The sequence below is a fragment of the Dermacentor silvarum genome, unplaced genomic scaffold, assembly GCF_013339745.2.
Source record: "Dermacentor silvarum isolate Dsil-2018 unplaced genomic scaffold, BIME_Dsil_1.4 Seq2127, whole genome shotgun sequence".
Classification (NCBI taxonomy): Eukaryota; Metazoa; Arthropoda; class Arachnida; order Ixodida; family Ixodidae; genus Dermacentor; species Dermacentor silvarum.
Window position 1 is genome coordinate 10,706 of NW_023605868.1, and position 16,426 is coordinate 27,131.

Consider the following 16,426-nt stretch of genomic DNA (forward strand, 5'->3'; position numbering starts at 1 on the left):
TGTGCGCGCTCACACCACGCTTGTTCATTCAGTTAATAATAGTCGGGCCACATTTTCAACGCACGCTACACATGCAATGCTGCCCGGATCGGCAGTGCAGCGCTACAGGTGTGTCCCTTCGCACGCGCTGCCCACGGAATCGCTTCTCATCAACACCACCGTTTCACACGCGCCTTCTCGTGGTCACCGAGTCTCTCTTCATGTCGGTCTACTTACGCCGCAGCACACCTGCTTACTTAATCAGCTCATGTTTACTACAATTCATATTGCTACCAAAGCCGCTCGCCTTTCTTCGTATGACATTGCTGTGTTGCTATCGCATTCATTGCTTCGCCCTTAGGGCGAAACTGTGACATTTTTTTGCATAAGAATAACAACAATAATAATGGTATACGCTCGCACTGTCATAGTTTTGCAGCGTGCATAATTTCATAGTATCGGCTCTCTCCAATATAAATCTTGTGCATGTGGCGAGCATCGTACTGATGCTCTTCAAGCCCTTGCCGCAACTAAGATATTCACGCAAATCAGATATCGCTTTTATTTCTTCTGCATAACCCTAAATATTTTTCTTCTTTCTTTTTCTTTTTATTGAAAATAGGATCACGATTTCGCCAAAAATGACGATGGCAAAATTGAGGCCGGGGAGATGTTGGATGGGTTAGAACGTCACAAAAAAGAAGGAAGAGTACCAGGGAACCATGACGTTGTGTACCTTATGACCGGGTAAGTAAACAACGAGCATAATATTTGTCTGTCTGCGTATTTGCATTCTACAATACAAAAGAAGTCGCAGTTTCACCGGAAAGGCGAAGCATCGATTGCGATATCAAATTAGCACCGAGCCACACGAAGTAAGGATAGTGTTCTTATCGGTCGTATCAACTTGTAAACATTCGCTTGCTAACTAAATTAACAAGCATGGTGTCAGCGCGCACAGCAAACTATGAACACTTCACACTCGATTACCGCGGACACTGGGTGCCAAAACGCTATAGTGAGGAAACGCGGCTGCAGCAGCGAGCTAAGTGACCTTCGTGTTGTCTATCGGTTCAGCGCAAACTGAGCGCCGAGAGAGAGAGAGAGAGAAATAACATTTATTAGCCCCGAAGGAACTAAAGCCCAAGTCCGGGCCTCCTGGTAGGCTCATGCCTCCTGGCCCAGAACGTTCTTGACGTGCTGCACCAGAAGCGGCCACCATAGTTTTTCAAACCTTCGTGGGGGAGTGGTCCACTCCTCCCAGCTGCCAGGACGCTGGTTGTGTGGTAATTTAGAAAGTATTGTCTTTTTCAAGATGGCGTTTTCAGGGCACTCCCACAAGATGTGTTTATTTGATGGATAGGCCCCGCACTGTTTACAAGTGGGGGAGCCTGGGTCCCTGTTAATATAATGCGTATAGTGTGGTGTGAGTAATGTGTGTGTTTGTGCTTTTCGTATGATTGAGGCGTCCTCTCTCGAATGCGTGTAGGATGGTGTGTTGAGAATTGTTGATGCTTCCCTGCGAGATTTCAAAATACGTATCCTTTCTTTCCGCTGCATCTTCTGTTCTTCTCTGGGGTTGTAAGTATCTTCAACAGGCCAAAGGATAGGAGGTCCCGGATTTTCTGCGCGGGTGAGCTGGTGTGCTCTTACATTTCCTCGCAATCCTTGATGGCCTGGAACCCATTGTATGCGTATGCGTAGAAGGGGGTGAGCATGCATGTACATGTGGAGCTTTGTGCGTATGTGGTAAGGAAGATCATCATTTTGAATGTCTCTGCAAGCGCTTTGACTGTCTGTTCGGATTGTGATCGTGTCAGATGTGTGTGTCATTTCCGTTATGGCGAGCATTACTGCCAGCAATTCCGCGTCGTGAGGCGTTGGGACTCCCAAGTAATTTTTCACAATCGTCGAGTCATGGCCCACGACCGCTGCTTTGCTGATTTCGGCATTATGACTGGCATCTGTGTAGTACGTGCTTTTATCCTCTGTCATCTGCATTACACTTGTTCTTTTTGAGCGCCTATTTCGATTCTTTTCCGGGTGCATATTTTTTGGAATGGGATCTACGGTTATCCTTGGCAGATCATCCCATGGTGGTAGTTTCGGGGGAATTGGGGGTAAATTAGCGGTTTCGTATCCCAATCTATTCAGTATTCGTCGACCCTGATTAGATGATTTAAGTCTCTGTATTTGTGCTTGATTGTGCATGTCTATTCTGTCTTCTAGTGAGTTAAAGAGGCCGGTTGCTTCAATTTTATGGTTAGGTGCAAACTTAGGAACTCCCAGGGCAAGTCTAGCACACTTTCTAATTATAATGTCTATCTTTTTGCGCTGAGTGCTGGTTATCTTAGCGTATGGTAGATAGTACATTATCCTAGAAAAGATCAAGGCTTCTATAACCTTACGAAGTTCATGTTCTTTCATTCCTCTCCTTTGTCTAGTTATTCTACGTATCATTGCAAGGATCTGTTCCAGTTGTACGGTCAGCTTCTGCACCCATGTTGATGCTTTGCCATTGTCCTGTAGAAAAAAACCGAGGATTCTTATGGTATTCTTGCGGGGTAAGACTGCGTCTTTCATTCGAAGTTTGATTAAATTTTTATATTCTTCGGCTCGCTTGCTAACGTCTTCACTAATGACAATATATTCTGATTTCTGAGGGGAACATTCTAGCCCTAGTGTTTCGGCGTAGTCACGTATAGTATCTAGTCCACATTGAATAATGTGTTCTTGCCATCCTGGTGATCCTCGACAGCACCAAATAGTTATATCATCGGCGTACAGATTATGTTCTAGGTTTGGTATTTGTTCTAGCAATGCGGGTAGCTTCATCATCGCAATGTTAAATAAAGTCGGCGAGAGAATAGAACCTTGGGGTGTTCCGCGCGTGATTGGATGGCTAGGTGACACATATTCATCAAGTTTCACTTTAACCGTCCTTTCACTTAGGAAGTCCTTAACATAGTTGTATACTCTAGGCCCAGGTTTAGTCGCCTTGAGGTTTTCTAGAATTGCGCGGTGGGTGACACTATCAAACGCTCGTTGCATATCGACCCCTACGATTGTTCTTAGCTGAGCTGTACTTGGTAAATCGAACACCTGGTTTTTTATCCTCAGCATAGCGTCCTGAGTGCTAACATGTTTTCTGAAGCCTATCATTGTCTCGGGTAAAAGTTGAAGGCCTTCCAGGTGCCACTCAAGACGTTCTAAAACCATCTTCTCCATTAATTTTCCTATACAGGAGGTTAATGATATGGGCCTAAAATTGGATACTTTGTCGGGTGGTTTTCCTGTCTTAGGAATTGGTATTACTACTGCCTCTTTCCATTGTTTTGGAATTACACCTTGTTCCCATGCTTTGTTTATATGTTCCAGCAGAGCCTCTTGATAATTATCTGGCAAGTTTCTCAACATTGCGTACGTGATTCCATCTGCTCCAGGGGTAGTGTTCCGTTTTAAGCTCTGCATGGCGGCATGTAATTCACGAAGGGAAAAAGGCGAGTTGATGCCTTGGGAATTGTCGTTACCAGACTCGTCGTAATCTGGTAAGGGATGATCGTCGCTTTTGATTGGAAAAAAGGTATGCAAAAATTCTACAGCGAGTTCCTCTGCATTTTTATTTTCCAACATTTGCAGTTTAGTTATCGCGTGCCTTGGTTTTGCCTGGCCTAGAAGGGTCCTCAATATTTGCCAAACCTTCGGAGTATGCAGCTGTCCGTTAAGCTGATCACATGTTTGAAGCCAGTTCTCGTTGGCTAATTCCTGGGCATAATCTTGTGCTTCTATTGTGATTCTTTGAATTGTCTTGCGTAATGCTTTGTTTAATTTATTCTTTTTGTATTTGTTGATTAACCTGTGGCGCTTGTCCCAGAGATTTAAGAGATGGGAGTCAACATAGGGGTGATCTTCATCTCTTCCTATTTCCTTAGTGGTCTTTTTGTACACAGATTTGATATCTTCTACCCAAGTATCTAAGTCATCCCCTGGGTCTCTCTGTAATAGTTGAGCTCGCATATCGTCCCATTTAGTAATCTTTGTTTTAGTAAAAGTTCTGTTTTCGGTTCGTCCTTTTTTCACTATAAGCTGCGTTGTAAGGATAAAATGATCGCTTCCCATGTTCTCTAGGCTGTTCTCCCACACAGCATTCATGGGTCCTCTGAACCATGTTAAGTCCGGATTCGTGTCTTTCTCGACGCTGTTGCCTGTTCTAGTAGCAATCGTGGTATCATTTAACAGAGTAAACTGTACGTTATTCATAACGTATTCTAACTTTCTGCCATTCGGTGCCGTCCAGTCATATCCCCAAGCTTTACTTGGACTGTTGAAGTCCCCCGCTAAGAGAATGGGGTATTTTTTTAGGCCCCTTAAGTGTTTCTCGAGCCACTGAATGTTGTTATTTGCCTTGTTAGGAAGCCAGTAAGCATTTATGAAAATTATTTCCTGTGTGCTCTTCGGGATTCTGCACTTTATCGTTACGTATTCTTGCTCCTCTGTATTGCCCCCTGCCGTGTCGAGCTGTACCGCCGCTAATTCATTCTTAACGTAAGTTACAGTCATGCCTGGTGCATAAATGTTATTTGTTGCCTTCCTACATTTTCTTTTAATACTGGGTTGCTGAAAAAGTTGGTATCCTGGTATGGTTGTTATCCCGTTTGATTCCTGCACCATAATTATATCAGGTGGTCTAGGTTCCTTTCCAATTAGCTGCAACAGCAGCGCTTTTTCTTTCTGAAACCTCTGCAGTTCCATTGCCAGATTATTATTTTATTTTCAGTTGGATAGCTTCTTTTATTTCCGATACCGCTATTCATGTTGGGTGTCATGTTCCCTGGGGATATTTGTGTTCTCCGAGTCCGGAATTACTACCTTGTTAGGTGTTTCATCTTGTGAGTAATGCGAGAGGTTTTGTGTGCGCTTTCTCGTCATGTTGAGAATTGTCTCGATACGGTTAATCGTCCTTTCTGTTTGTTCTTGTCTTTCTGTGATTAATGCATTTTGCTCTGCTAATTTTTCTATGATAGCATCCCTTTTCTGCATTTCTGCTTGCAGGTTCAAAATGTTTTCCTGCATTTTAGTAACTACAACAACGATTTGATCTAGTCTGCTTAGGACCTCTGCCATTTCCGTTTCATTGTTATGGTGTGTACCTGTGTCCCCCTCTTTCTCTTTAATACTCGTTGGTGGATGTCTAATTATGTTCCTTTGAGATTGCGATGTCTGAGCTGCTTTCAATGCCTGACAGTAGGAAGGGTGTGGATTAGCGGTGTGATGTGAGGGTGAAGACTTGGCAGCTGGTGAAAGATGCGAACCACTCACCCACGTACGTTGCTCTTCTCGGGAACTTCTTTTGTCTGTCTGTGTTCCTGAAGGCGTCCTGTTCGTCTTTTCTTCGTTTCCTCTTGGTTTCTGGTGTAGTCGTGGGGCCTCTCTGCCAGCTTCCTTGTTAGCTATGGTGCTCTTGTCCTGGTTGTTGTCTCTGCTGTGGCTGGCACTTCGATCACGTTGCTTTTCTGGGCTACTAAGTCTTTCGAAGCGGTTTCTTGTCGGGAGCTCAGGCCAGTTGGTTCTACTGGGGCTCCTACTGCGGCTGCGGTGCTTGTTCTTTGGTTTCCCGGATTGCTTGGCGGGCTCGTGTGGTTCCTCATCTTTCATAGCGTTTAAGTAGCGTTGCTTGCGGCTTCTTGCAGCTTCTCTTCTCGCTTCGTCAGCCTCTTGACGCACTGGACAATCGGGGTAATTTGCTGCATGCTCTCCACCGCAATTTCGGCAACATAGCTCGCAGTCATGAGGAGTGTCGTCATTGGATCCGGGAGGCAACTTAGTTCCACATTTTGCACAGGCCACAAATTTCTTCTTGTAAGGACATACGTCCGCGCCGTGTCCAATTTGAAGGCATGAATTGCACAGCATGCTGCGGGGCCTATACGGGAACATTCGGACGACCAGTCGACAGTAGAGAGCATATCGTGGCAAATATGTTCCCTCGAGAGTTATGAGGATTGTTTTCGAGGAACCGATGCGTCTTACTTGCAGTATTTTAGCTCCTTGCACTTCTACCTCCCTTTCAAGTTCTTCCTCTGTAACTGCACACTGTATACCATGAATTACACCTTTGACTGTGTTCGTGCCATTCGCCTGGTATGTGAGGACCGGGTGCTGTGTTCCCATTATCGAAATTTGCCGTATGCGAAGAAGTTTCTCTATTGCTGTTGGGCGGTAGCTGTCAACTGCTATTAGGTTTTGTACAGTCCTCACCTTCACGTAGGTATCTTTCTTTTCCGTAGTTGTCAAAGCCGCTGCGTGCACAACACTGGGTCCAACACAGTCTGGTGGGAGTTCTTGTAATGCGGTACCGTCGGTGACTTTCACGATTATGGTGATGTGTTCTTCAAGACGCTTGCTAGCGTCTCTAACGGTTTGCCAGTCCTGGTCAGATCGTTCTTCGGTCTCTCGCGTGTCCATCATGCTGGGCGCGTGCCAGCGGCGCTGGCCGCCGTGAGGCCGGCAGCGCACGTGCACGAGCGTTCGGTCTCGTGCAGCTAGGGTTAGTGTGGCGAGGCCATCGGCTAAGGCACAAAACTGGTCACCGTTCTACGGGAACTGAGTGTAAAGGTCACTTTTCACGTTCCAGTAGATCTAAAGATGTTGACTGACCTCTCGTACGAAGATGATGAGGTTCCGGTGCAGGAAACTGAACAATTGCTGGATGTTCTTGGGAGCTCGAAGCGAGCACGTCCGGAAGCATTGAGAGCTGGTGGCGCCCTCCCTGAGCGCCGAGAGCGCACCGCACACACGAAGGTACGAGCCGCCGAGGCACCTAGACTCTGCCCCCCGGGCAGATCGCTCTTGAAAAACTGCCGCGCGACCGCGAAGCGCCACATGCGCAGTTGCAGACGGAAACGTTGGGTGCCTCGTGCGTGAGCGAAGACGGCGCGCCTCCTGTCGGCTTTCCTCCCTTTCGGGCGGGCGAGATTGAGCCGCGATCGTCGGCTCTCCCCGCACGCTTTTACTCGCACGTACAGCGTAGGTAGCATGGCGATCGACGGTGTTATCGCCGTTAGACTTTATACGGAACCTCAAGGCGACAACGACGGCGATGGCAGAAATGCGCTTGGAGTGTCCATATCATTGCTATCGCAATAAAATGAGTAAGTTTCCAAAGTGGCACATGCCTTTGCATTCATTCGAGAGACAACAAGAAAAAAACAGTACTGGTTTATAGTTTTGAGCCTGGAATCCGTATGTTCTGATTTCAATTGTAGATTTTTAGACAAATTTTACCATTGTGTTGCAGGCTTGATATGATCACTTTTAAACGTGGAAAACTGAACAAGGGTATTTCAGGTAAGTGCTGCGTCTTATGATGAAAGAAAATTTTACGGTGAAGGCCTTGCTATTTTATATTTAGGGCATTAGGAAAAAAAAAGACTAACGTTTGTTGAAAACATGATCCAAAGGCGAAGCGTTTTGACATCGACCTGGGGGCTCAAGAGTATTTTCACATGTAACCTTGGTGTGACGCAAATATTGAATTGATGAGTAAACACTGTCAATTATTTCAACAGTATACCCCATCAGCGGCTAGTTTCCATCAACGGTGGCTAATAGTTTCCGCTCCTAAATTATAGAAACTTCAATGTTTCGCGTGCTTTACCTACCGGATATCCCGCAAGGTGACAAGAAGAGCTTCTTGCAGACAAGGCATGTTTACATAGCTGTGCAGCGATGTTCACCGTGACTAGAAGATATCCCGCCCCAACCCTGACGCTCCAGAACATTTACCCCGCTCTTTGCGACAATCGATGCTTTCGGCGGACGGTATCTTGTGATGGTTATGCGCTAGTCCAACGAATGAAAAACGTGCGAGCGCGTCGAGCTCGACGCGGCCACTTGCCGCAAGCGTAGATGTGTAGTAGATGTACAAGAGGGCTGCAGACACCCTGTTTTCAGTACAGTCTGGTGCTGTTTGTAAATGGCAGACGGCTTCTTGCCTTAGGGGAAAGGGTAGTGCGCCAGAGAAGAAACAGAGGTGCTAAGAGGCAGGACACTGTACAGACGACGTTTCCGCGTTGCATAAGACATACAGCCTGGCTACTGAATATGTGCACAATTTTCCGACAGACACCCAACTTCCCACAGTGTCGGTTCGAAACTAATGCGCAAACTAATGCGCAAAGTTTTCCCTTAGAGTAAAACAACATTGAACTTATGCACAGAATTAGTAGCCACGGTTTGTGCGCTACTGCTGAGAAAACGCAAATATTGGGAAGCCTAAGAGATGAATAAATTTTGAAAACGAAACTCTCTCTTTCATTGGTTCATTTTGGAGCCAGTTCACCTAGTTGCAACTAATTAGGCTTTATATAGAAATGACGAAAAACAGGGCGGACTTTTTTTTTTCTGAGCACAGCGTGCTTTTGGCCACACAGCGTTGACACCTGTAACATCAAAGCGTAGACTGTACCGTTTTCTTACAGTTTTTAGACAAACAAGTTGGATCTAATATCATACTAGTAACAAAAGCAGAACGACGGTGTCCAATAGGGTGTAAACTTGGTCGATTTGGTTGATTTTAGTCGTAACGATTCCATTTGCGCTGCCATTATAACGAGGCTGACAACTTGATATGAGGACCATACGAGCAGTGAAGCAGCGCTTTACAATCTGAACGTACTAGTCATGCTTGATACGGTGCGCATTATCTGCTCTGATTTCAAAAATATCTAGCTGATAAAAACAAAATTTCAAGGATCAGGCTTCGTATTATGGCTTTGCCAGTATCTTAGCAACAAAGGTTATGCTGTTATCGGAAACACATCAGATTTGAAAACGGAAAAAATTATTACTATTGTTTTTGTGCACTCTGTATTATAATCAAAGTATAATTAATGAAAGGGAGCACGATAAGAAAAAAATATATGTATCAGCGCGTTGTCAGCAGCGTAAGAAATTTAACAATAGCCATTGAGAACCTGTAGGATTGTTAACTCCTTAAAAATAACTAAAGACTGCAATAAACAAATAACGCTGCTCAGTGACGCAGGATATATTTTTCTTGTTTCTGTGACGTTTGCCTGAGCAGTAGCGGGTCTTCTAGAATCAGAAACCTGATTATATCACGTCCTAACTTAAACCTAAATTGTCACCTTCATAGGCAGGTGGCCTAATTATTTCTCTTACTATGCACTGTAGTTTACGAATCGTGTATTATAACTGAGTTCTGCAATACTAGTATTATCTTACATTTTAGGACGTGCATATTTGAGCAATGTCTGCCGTGAAAGAGGAATCGGCGAGGGTGAAGACACGGCCCCTACCTACTCCGGAGTCAATACGCTAGCCCACGAGTTAGCCCATTCGTAAGTATATTTTGCCGCGGCAACAGTGCGAACATAAGCTGCTATTTAAAATTGTCATGTCATTCTTTTCCGCAGGTTAGGGTCACCTCATGACGAAACCCCAGAGTGTCCGTGGGCCGAGGGATATCTTATGAGTTACGTGGACGGAGGACTAAAGAAGTACAAGCTTTCCGCGTGCAGCCAACAGACGATTAGACAAAATGTGAAGTAAGCAGTGGTACATAAATATTTTTGAAATGATATGTGGCCTTGATTAGGCAAGCGAAATGTTCACGACATGTAAATGAGACGATTGTTTAAATCAATAATACAAGGAATCAACCACTGTCAAAGTAAATTGGTCAAAAGCAGCATGGTCAATAATCTTGAGAGTTACCATTAAATTATACGGTTCGAACACATATCTCAGGCACGTGCACCCGGCCATGCTTCACTTCCAAGTCTCGTGTTCCCTCCCACAGCTTGTGCAAGTTTCCGCATTCGCCTCGATGATTTGAGTACGTGAACTCCTGACAGCGCATCAGCATCCCGATGCTTTACCCGCGGGCGATGCGGCATTTCGAAGGTGAATTGCTGGATCTTGGTCATCCATTGGGTCACCCTTCATTTAGGCTGAGCTTGTTGAAGACTGTGTGTCAAGGCTTGATTGCCAGTGATAAGCATAAAAGGATGACCTTCTGAGTGGCTTTTAAAATATTTTAGGCTCAAGACAACTGCGAGTGCCTTCCGCTGCGCTTTTGCGTGTCCCGTTGATAAAGAACAGTGTTAGTTCCATAACGTGAAGCGTCAGTATGCAATTCGACAGACAAATTAAAGTGCTGTAGTTTGAGTATAGGGTCTAGGGAACTGGTCCTGACGGGTTCAACATAGAAACGTTCGCATTTCTCTGACCATATAAAACGAGCATCTTTTTGCGTTGAAGCTGTCAGGCTTCTAGTCTTTGTAGCGTAGTTTTTAACGAACGCTCTGGAGTGTCTTGCAAGTCCTAAGAATACCCGAAGAGACTGGAAGTCGTATGGTTTGACGAGTGGCAAGATGCATTGCACGCTTTCCTCCTTGGTGCTCTTCGTGCTTGCATCAAAAATTATGCCGAGGAAAGCACCAGTGGGGCAAAGGGCCTCACTTTTCTCGATTTTAATTTTCTATCTTGCTTGACTATGTGCTTCAAGGACTTCCGATAAAGGGATCACGTGGTCATCCGTTTTCTTTATTTATACAATACTGGAGGCCGCCTTTTAGTAGGCAATGCAGGAGTGGGTACATGACGTTTACGAGTTCTTCGTCCATCAAGAAAACATTAACGATAAAAACGATTACTAAGAAAGGTACATAGGCACACACTAAAGTTTCTGCGGAGCAAATCAGGAACAAACAATACACAAACGCGTTACATTCAAATCCAAAAACAGAAAGCATCCAAACGCATACCATTGAAAAATAACATGAAGCACGCCAACCTTATAGGCTAGAACTTAATGCAGATAAAAATGCATCGGGTGATGATAAGGTGGCCACATCATAACATAACTTGTTCCAGTCGGCTATCGTTCTTTTAAAGGACAGCTTGTATGCATTGGTTCTTCACGGAGACATTACAATTGTTTTATCGTGTTTGTGCCGAGTTTGTCGTGTTCTGTTGTGCAGCCTATAAGCATAAAATTCTATTTTGGTATGATTATTAATGACGACAAATAACGTATCCAAACGGTCCATTTTATTCACGAGTTGACAAGTGCATGATTATGTCATCAACGTAGACATTTCAGAAGTTTCCTTAAAATGTTTTATAACCGAATTATTCTTTTTTTGTGACCAATCATCAGAATTTTTGCACGCGAATGGTTACCTCCTGTATATGTCATAGGGAAATGCTGTGAACTTCTTCGTTTCTTCTTTTATTGAGACTTACCAGTATCCTATACATAAGTCGATTAAGAAACATTCACAGCCCCTGGTCTCATCAATCATTTCGCCCGTGCGCGACATTGTAAAATGGAAGAGTTCCATTTGCTCGTTAATAATCGGTGGTCCATGCATAAGTGAGTGATCCGTCTATCTTGGGTACCATAGTTATTGGTGAAGCAAATGGTGAAGTTTATGGTCTAATAATTCCACAATGGAGCATTCCTTGGTGCTCTTTCTTAAGCCACAACTTTTTCTTTTGACTTCGACTATACGGCATTTTTCTCACAACGGACATATATCGCAACCCTAATGGAACTTTTATAGCAATTGTAGTTAGTGGATATGTTCATATACATATTTATTCTGGTAACTTGGACTCAACATTTTCGGAACATGACACCATTCTTCTTGTTTTCTTGATGATTGCTCGGTTTCTGCTTTGTTCATCCGTAGTGATGAAGTCATTCTACAATATAATTATCTTTAAAAGCTTCATGTCAGGTGATGATAAAATAAAATCAAACACATCCTCAGAAAATATCAGACACTTTGTCATATATCGTGGTCTCTGGACGGAACTATTGCGTCTTTCCATCGTTTCAGCTACGGCGAGATTTCGTCATAGTTGTAGACTGGAACTGTTTTTCCCGTGTTAATGTTCGCCTCGTCTATAATACTTACATTTATGAGGCTGATTGATGCGCCAGGTGCTACTAGCTCTGTCATTTTCCAGCCATTCACAAGTGTATGTAAAAAATGCTTGCCTTCGCGAGAAATACACGCTGGTTTTGTTGATTGCTTCATTGTCACTGCATTATGACTTCGTAACTGCTTCCTCGCATTCGGTCGATTTCCTTTGCGAAATTGCGGCCTTGCAATGATACATGCATGGTTACTCTGTACTTTTATCACGACCGATTCGTCTATCACCTGCCCTGCTGTCGGGCATGTACGTGGTTCCGACAGCAGGTTATGGGTCTGAGAAGGTGACATAAATTAATAATTGGAGAACGTTATCTCTAGTGGAAGGCGACCTCATTTGGACTTGTTCCCAACATTCACTTCTCATTCTCAACATCACAAGTAGCACCGCTTAGGACTCAGGAAGCATAGGTTCCGCTATTTGCAACAGCCAGCGCTTTATACAAAAGTAATTCAAAAGACCCTCATCTTTCTGGTTAAAAGCGACCGCCTTGTCGCACATGTCAAGTGCATTTCCCCTAAAAGCATACAGGAAGCTCTCCATCCATACTTTCTTCGCCTGCTGTTTGTGAGCTTTTATGCGAAGGTCGAAACATTTTTTAGCATTTCCACTAAGGTAGTTACACATGTGAAACACGCGATCAATATCACTGGACCAGTGATTGTGTTCGCAAGTGTACTCATAGAAGTTGGGCTATGTAGTGGTGCTAGACGAAATACCGTAAAATGGCTCAGGTTCCTCTGGTGATTCAGCTGTTTTGTAGTTCGCAAGAGCACAAGATATTTCTGCTGCTGAATTTGTTCCATTCGTAGGCGAAGTTGACACATGCCTCAGATAGAGTAACTGAAGACGAAGGTGCGCTTACTGTTGCATTGCAGTTAACGGGACGACCTTGACTTGTCCACAAGCCGAGATCACGTAATTCCACGCTGACTCTTGCAGCTTGTGGCTTGTGGCCTGTGATAAATAGCTGGCCTCCCGGCTGTGTCACGTGGTAGATCATCCACATGTTCAAGTTAGTAGCCGAATGCACCAAAATTAAGAACTCCTCGAAAGCTGGGAGTCTTCGAGCATTTATTAGGATAACTTAGTCGCTATATTCTATCTCTCTCTTCTGTCTTATTGTAGCTGTAGATATAGATAGAGATCCTTAGAAAGTACTAGCTTCTTCCCTTCCATAATAGTCCTGGTATCCTTCTTCATCTCCATTTGCTTCCGCTCCAGACCAGGGAATCTTATATACAAACATATCCTGCGAGATACGGGGCGATGGACGTGAAACTTTCTTGGACATGGCAAAGGAAGCTTCAATTTAAAATAAAAGACACGAGCGTTTCGTTCAAAAGACTCGTGGGCTAGTTGACTGTTGGGCTAGCACTGTGTCTTGGTCCTGCTTTGTTGTCCTAAGTGCTTTCTTGCGCTTTGCATCAAGTCAAGCTTTTCGTTACTGTGCTGCCTCGGGGCATTATCATAATCATGAGCAGCAGCAGCAGCAGCCTATTTCTTATATCCGCTGTAGACCTCTTCCAGTGGTCTTCAATAATCCCTGTCTTGAGCTAGCTGAATCCAACTTGCGCCTGCAATTTTCCTAATTTCATCACCCGTCCGTTTTTTCACTTCGTCCTCGCCTTCGCTTCCCTTCCCTTGGCACCCATGCTATAACTTTAATGGTCAATTGGCATCAGCACTACGCAGTACATGGCCTGCCCAGCTCCATTTTTTCTCTTAATGTCAACAAGAATATCAGCTATCCCCGTTTGCTCTCTGAACCACATCATTATTTTCCCGTCTCTTAGCTTTATTTTGCGTGATGATGGTGATAGTGCCATGATCTGTGATAGAAGCAAACGCCTTAGCAAACACGTATGTGAGTTATAGGTTCGTCAAATTTGCGGTGAATCAGCATGTATTTTGGCGCATGCCACTGGATTAAACAGACGAGGGGTGCCTGAAAACATCGCAGACCACCCGTGAAATCTTTTTTGCGCGGTCTTGTTTTGCAATGAAATATGTTATTCAGTTATCTGAATGGTTTTGTGAGCAATCTGGATTTATTTTGATTTTTTTGCTTTCAAGTACGGTGGTTTAAAGCAAGGTCGCGAAGCTGAAATATAAAAAGGGGGAAATACGCAAAGCGAGCAGTCAATAAATACCTTTTTAAAAAAGGACTGACACCACAAGAAATTTACAAGGACCTGCTGTAGACATTAGGGGACAATGCTCGTTTTTATGCTATGGTAAAAAACTGGGGTGCCGATTTCAAGCGAGGCCAGACGTCAATTCAAGAGGATGCGCGCAGTGGTCGTCCCTCAACAGCATGCACGGATGAAAATGTCCAAAAAGTACAAGACATTGTAATGGCTGATCGATGTGTCACACAACGGCACATTGCCGAACGCGTGGGCCTATCAGTGGAGAGGTTTGCCCATATCCTAACACAGCTTCTGAACATGCATAAAGTTTCGGCCCGATGGGTACCCAAACTTTTGACATTAGAGAACAAACGTCTGAGAGAACTCCACTCCGCAGACAACCTGCAACTGTTTGAAGCTGATATTAATCTTCTTCTAAGAAATTCGTCACAACGGATGAAACTTGGGTGCCTGACTTTCGTCCTGAATCAAAAGAAGCCTCGAAACAGTGGAAACATCCCGCCTCCCCGCCTCCCCGCCCCAAACAGGCAAAGGTGGTTCCATCCGCTGACTAGGTTATGGCACCAGTGTTCTGGGATTGCAAGGTTGTCATTCTCCTGAAATTCCTCCCGAAAGGTCATACCATCAATACTATGCAGCTCAGATTCGTCGTCTGAGGTCGGCAAAAAGGCGAGGGATGCTCCGGAAAGGGGTGCTCTTTCACTAGAACAATGTGCCAGTTCACACATCGGCTGCTGCGATGGCTGTAATTCACTCCTGTGGTTTCCAACTGCTTGAGAACCCGCCCTGTTCCCCCAATTTGGCTTCCTCGGACTACCACCTGTTCTCACAGATGAAAAAGCACCTTGGTGGAACTCGTTTTCCTTCTGATGAAGCTGTCAAGGACGCCGTAAAGTACTTTTTGAAGGAGCAGGATGAAATGTTCGACCAAAGTGGAATAATGAAACTGGAACAGTGATGACATACATGTGTGCCCCCTCAAGGGGAGACTATGTCGAGAACTGACTGTAAAATTTTGACCCACGGTCACTGCTACGTACGGGTCAGGCCACGAATTTTTCAGGCGCCCTCATACATAAAGTCTCACTAGAAACTTATGCATATGCCCGTTTATTTAGATTGCAAATAAGCGCACAGCAAGCACGTATTACGTATACAAGTGACAACCAACGTTTTATTGCAATACTGTGAAGTTTGTCTATCTCAATCGAATATTACGTTGCAAGAATAATTACGGCAGACAAATTTCCGGTAACACATAACAGTCAAACTTAGCCAAATAGCTTGGTCAGAGCATTTCAATACTGAGTTATATAATTGAAATAATATTACGATGAGCCATATTAGAGCCCAATATTCAATGTGGTCATACATATTTATTTTAGGTACAATAACATGTACGTAAAAAAGATATGTGGACTTTAGGGTCTTACTCAGTAGGCAGTTTAGGGACGAAACACGGAAATGGCAGAATTGAGCCTGCAGTGTCCATGTAATTGCTATCGCAATAATATGAATTCAGCCTTAAAAGGTCACTACAATGGTGTTACGACATAAAATGTGCTGATATAGCAGTAGCGCGTAAAACCAACGCTCTGTGGGAAGACTAATCATTTGCAGATAACTGTCCACTCTTAACTGACAGGGTTTGTATTTTTACAATCAGACATCAGCTGGTATTTAGCCTAAAACCGAAGAATTCAATACAGGCTCTAAATTGGCAAAATTGTTATCATGTATATGCCTACCAGGGCTTGAAATAACGTTTCATCAGCCAGAATTTTTATGTTATTACCGATATTCCTGAGAGCACGTTCTTCTTTCTCGCAGAAAACTTTCGCAAGAATGCTTTAGTGTCCTGAGCGAGAAGAACTATATGACCGACCACAAGAAATTTCCAGGACAAACAGTGCGAGCGCAGTATGTCTGCAAGAAGCTAATAAAGAAACAGGCAAAAGGAAGAAAAGTCTTCGCACAAAAGGTGAGATACAAAAACAGCAAACTTTCTCTTAATAAAACGCTCATATGTTGCACTCAAGGGGTTTCGATAGCACGTCCATAAACTCTCTCCTGGTGACCTCTTCTTTTTAAAATCATGCTGGTTTTAACGAATGTCAAACTCTCGCCAACACAGCTGGATAAGAACCATGAGCTAACAAAGCAAAAAAAGAAAAAAAAAGTTTCGCCATCAGCTTGAAGTAAATTTTGTACTCCAGCTGTGTGAATCAAAAACAGCTCTCCATCAGCAGAACGGACCCATCACGACTTGTCTGCGGGCTCATTGATACCAGAACTAACCCCTCACCCTTATTCTAATCAAAAAG

At 44.1% G+C, this 16,426-nt stretch overlaps 1 protein-coding gene across 1 annotated transcript; it reads left to right on the forward strand.

Annotated features, from left to right (window-relative positions):
- Positions 1–605: 605 nt before the first annotated feature.
- LOC125941754 (metalloprotease mig-17-like) lies at positions 606–16,083 on the forward strand (the record flags this gene model as incomplete). The annotated part of the gene is made up of 5 exons (XM_049659586.1): positions 606–726; positions 7,277–7,326; positions 9,233–9,341; positions 9,417–9,548; positions 15,933–16,083. Coding segments are annotated over exons 1-5 (519 nt in total), but the record flags the coding sequence as incomplete, so codon positions are not given.
- Positions 16,084–16,426: the final 343 nt, after the last annotated feature.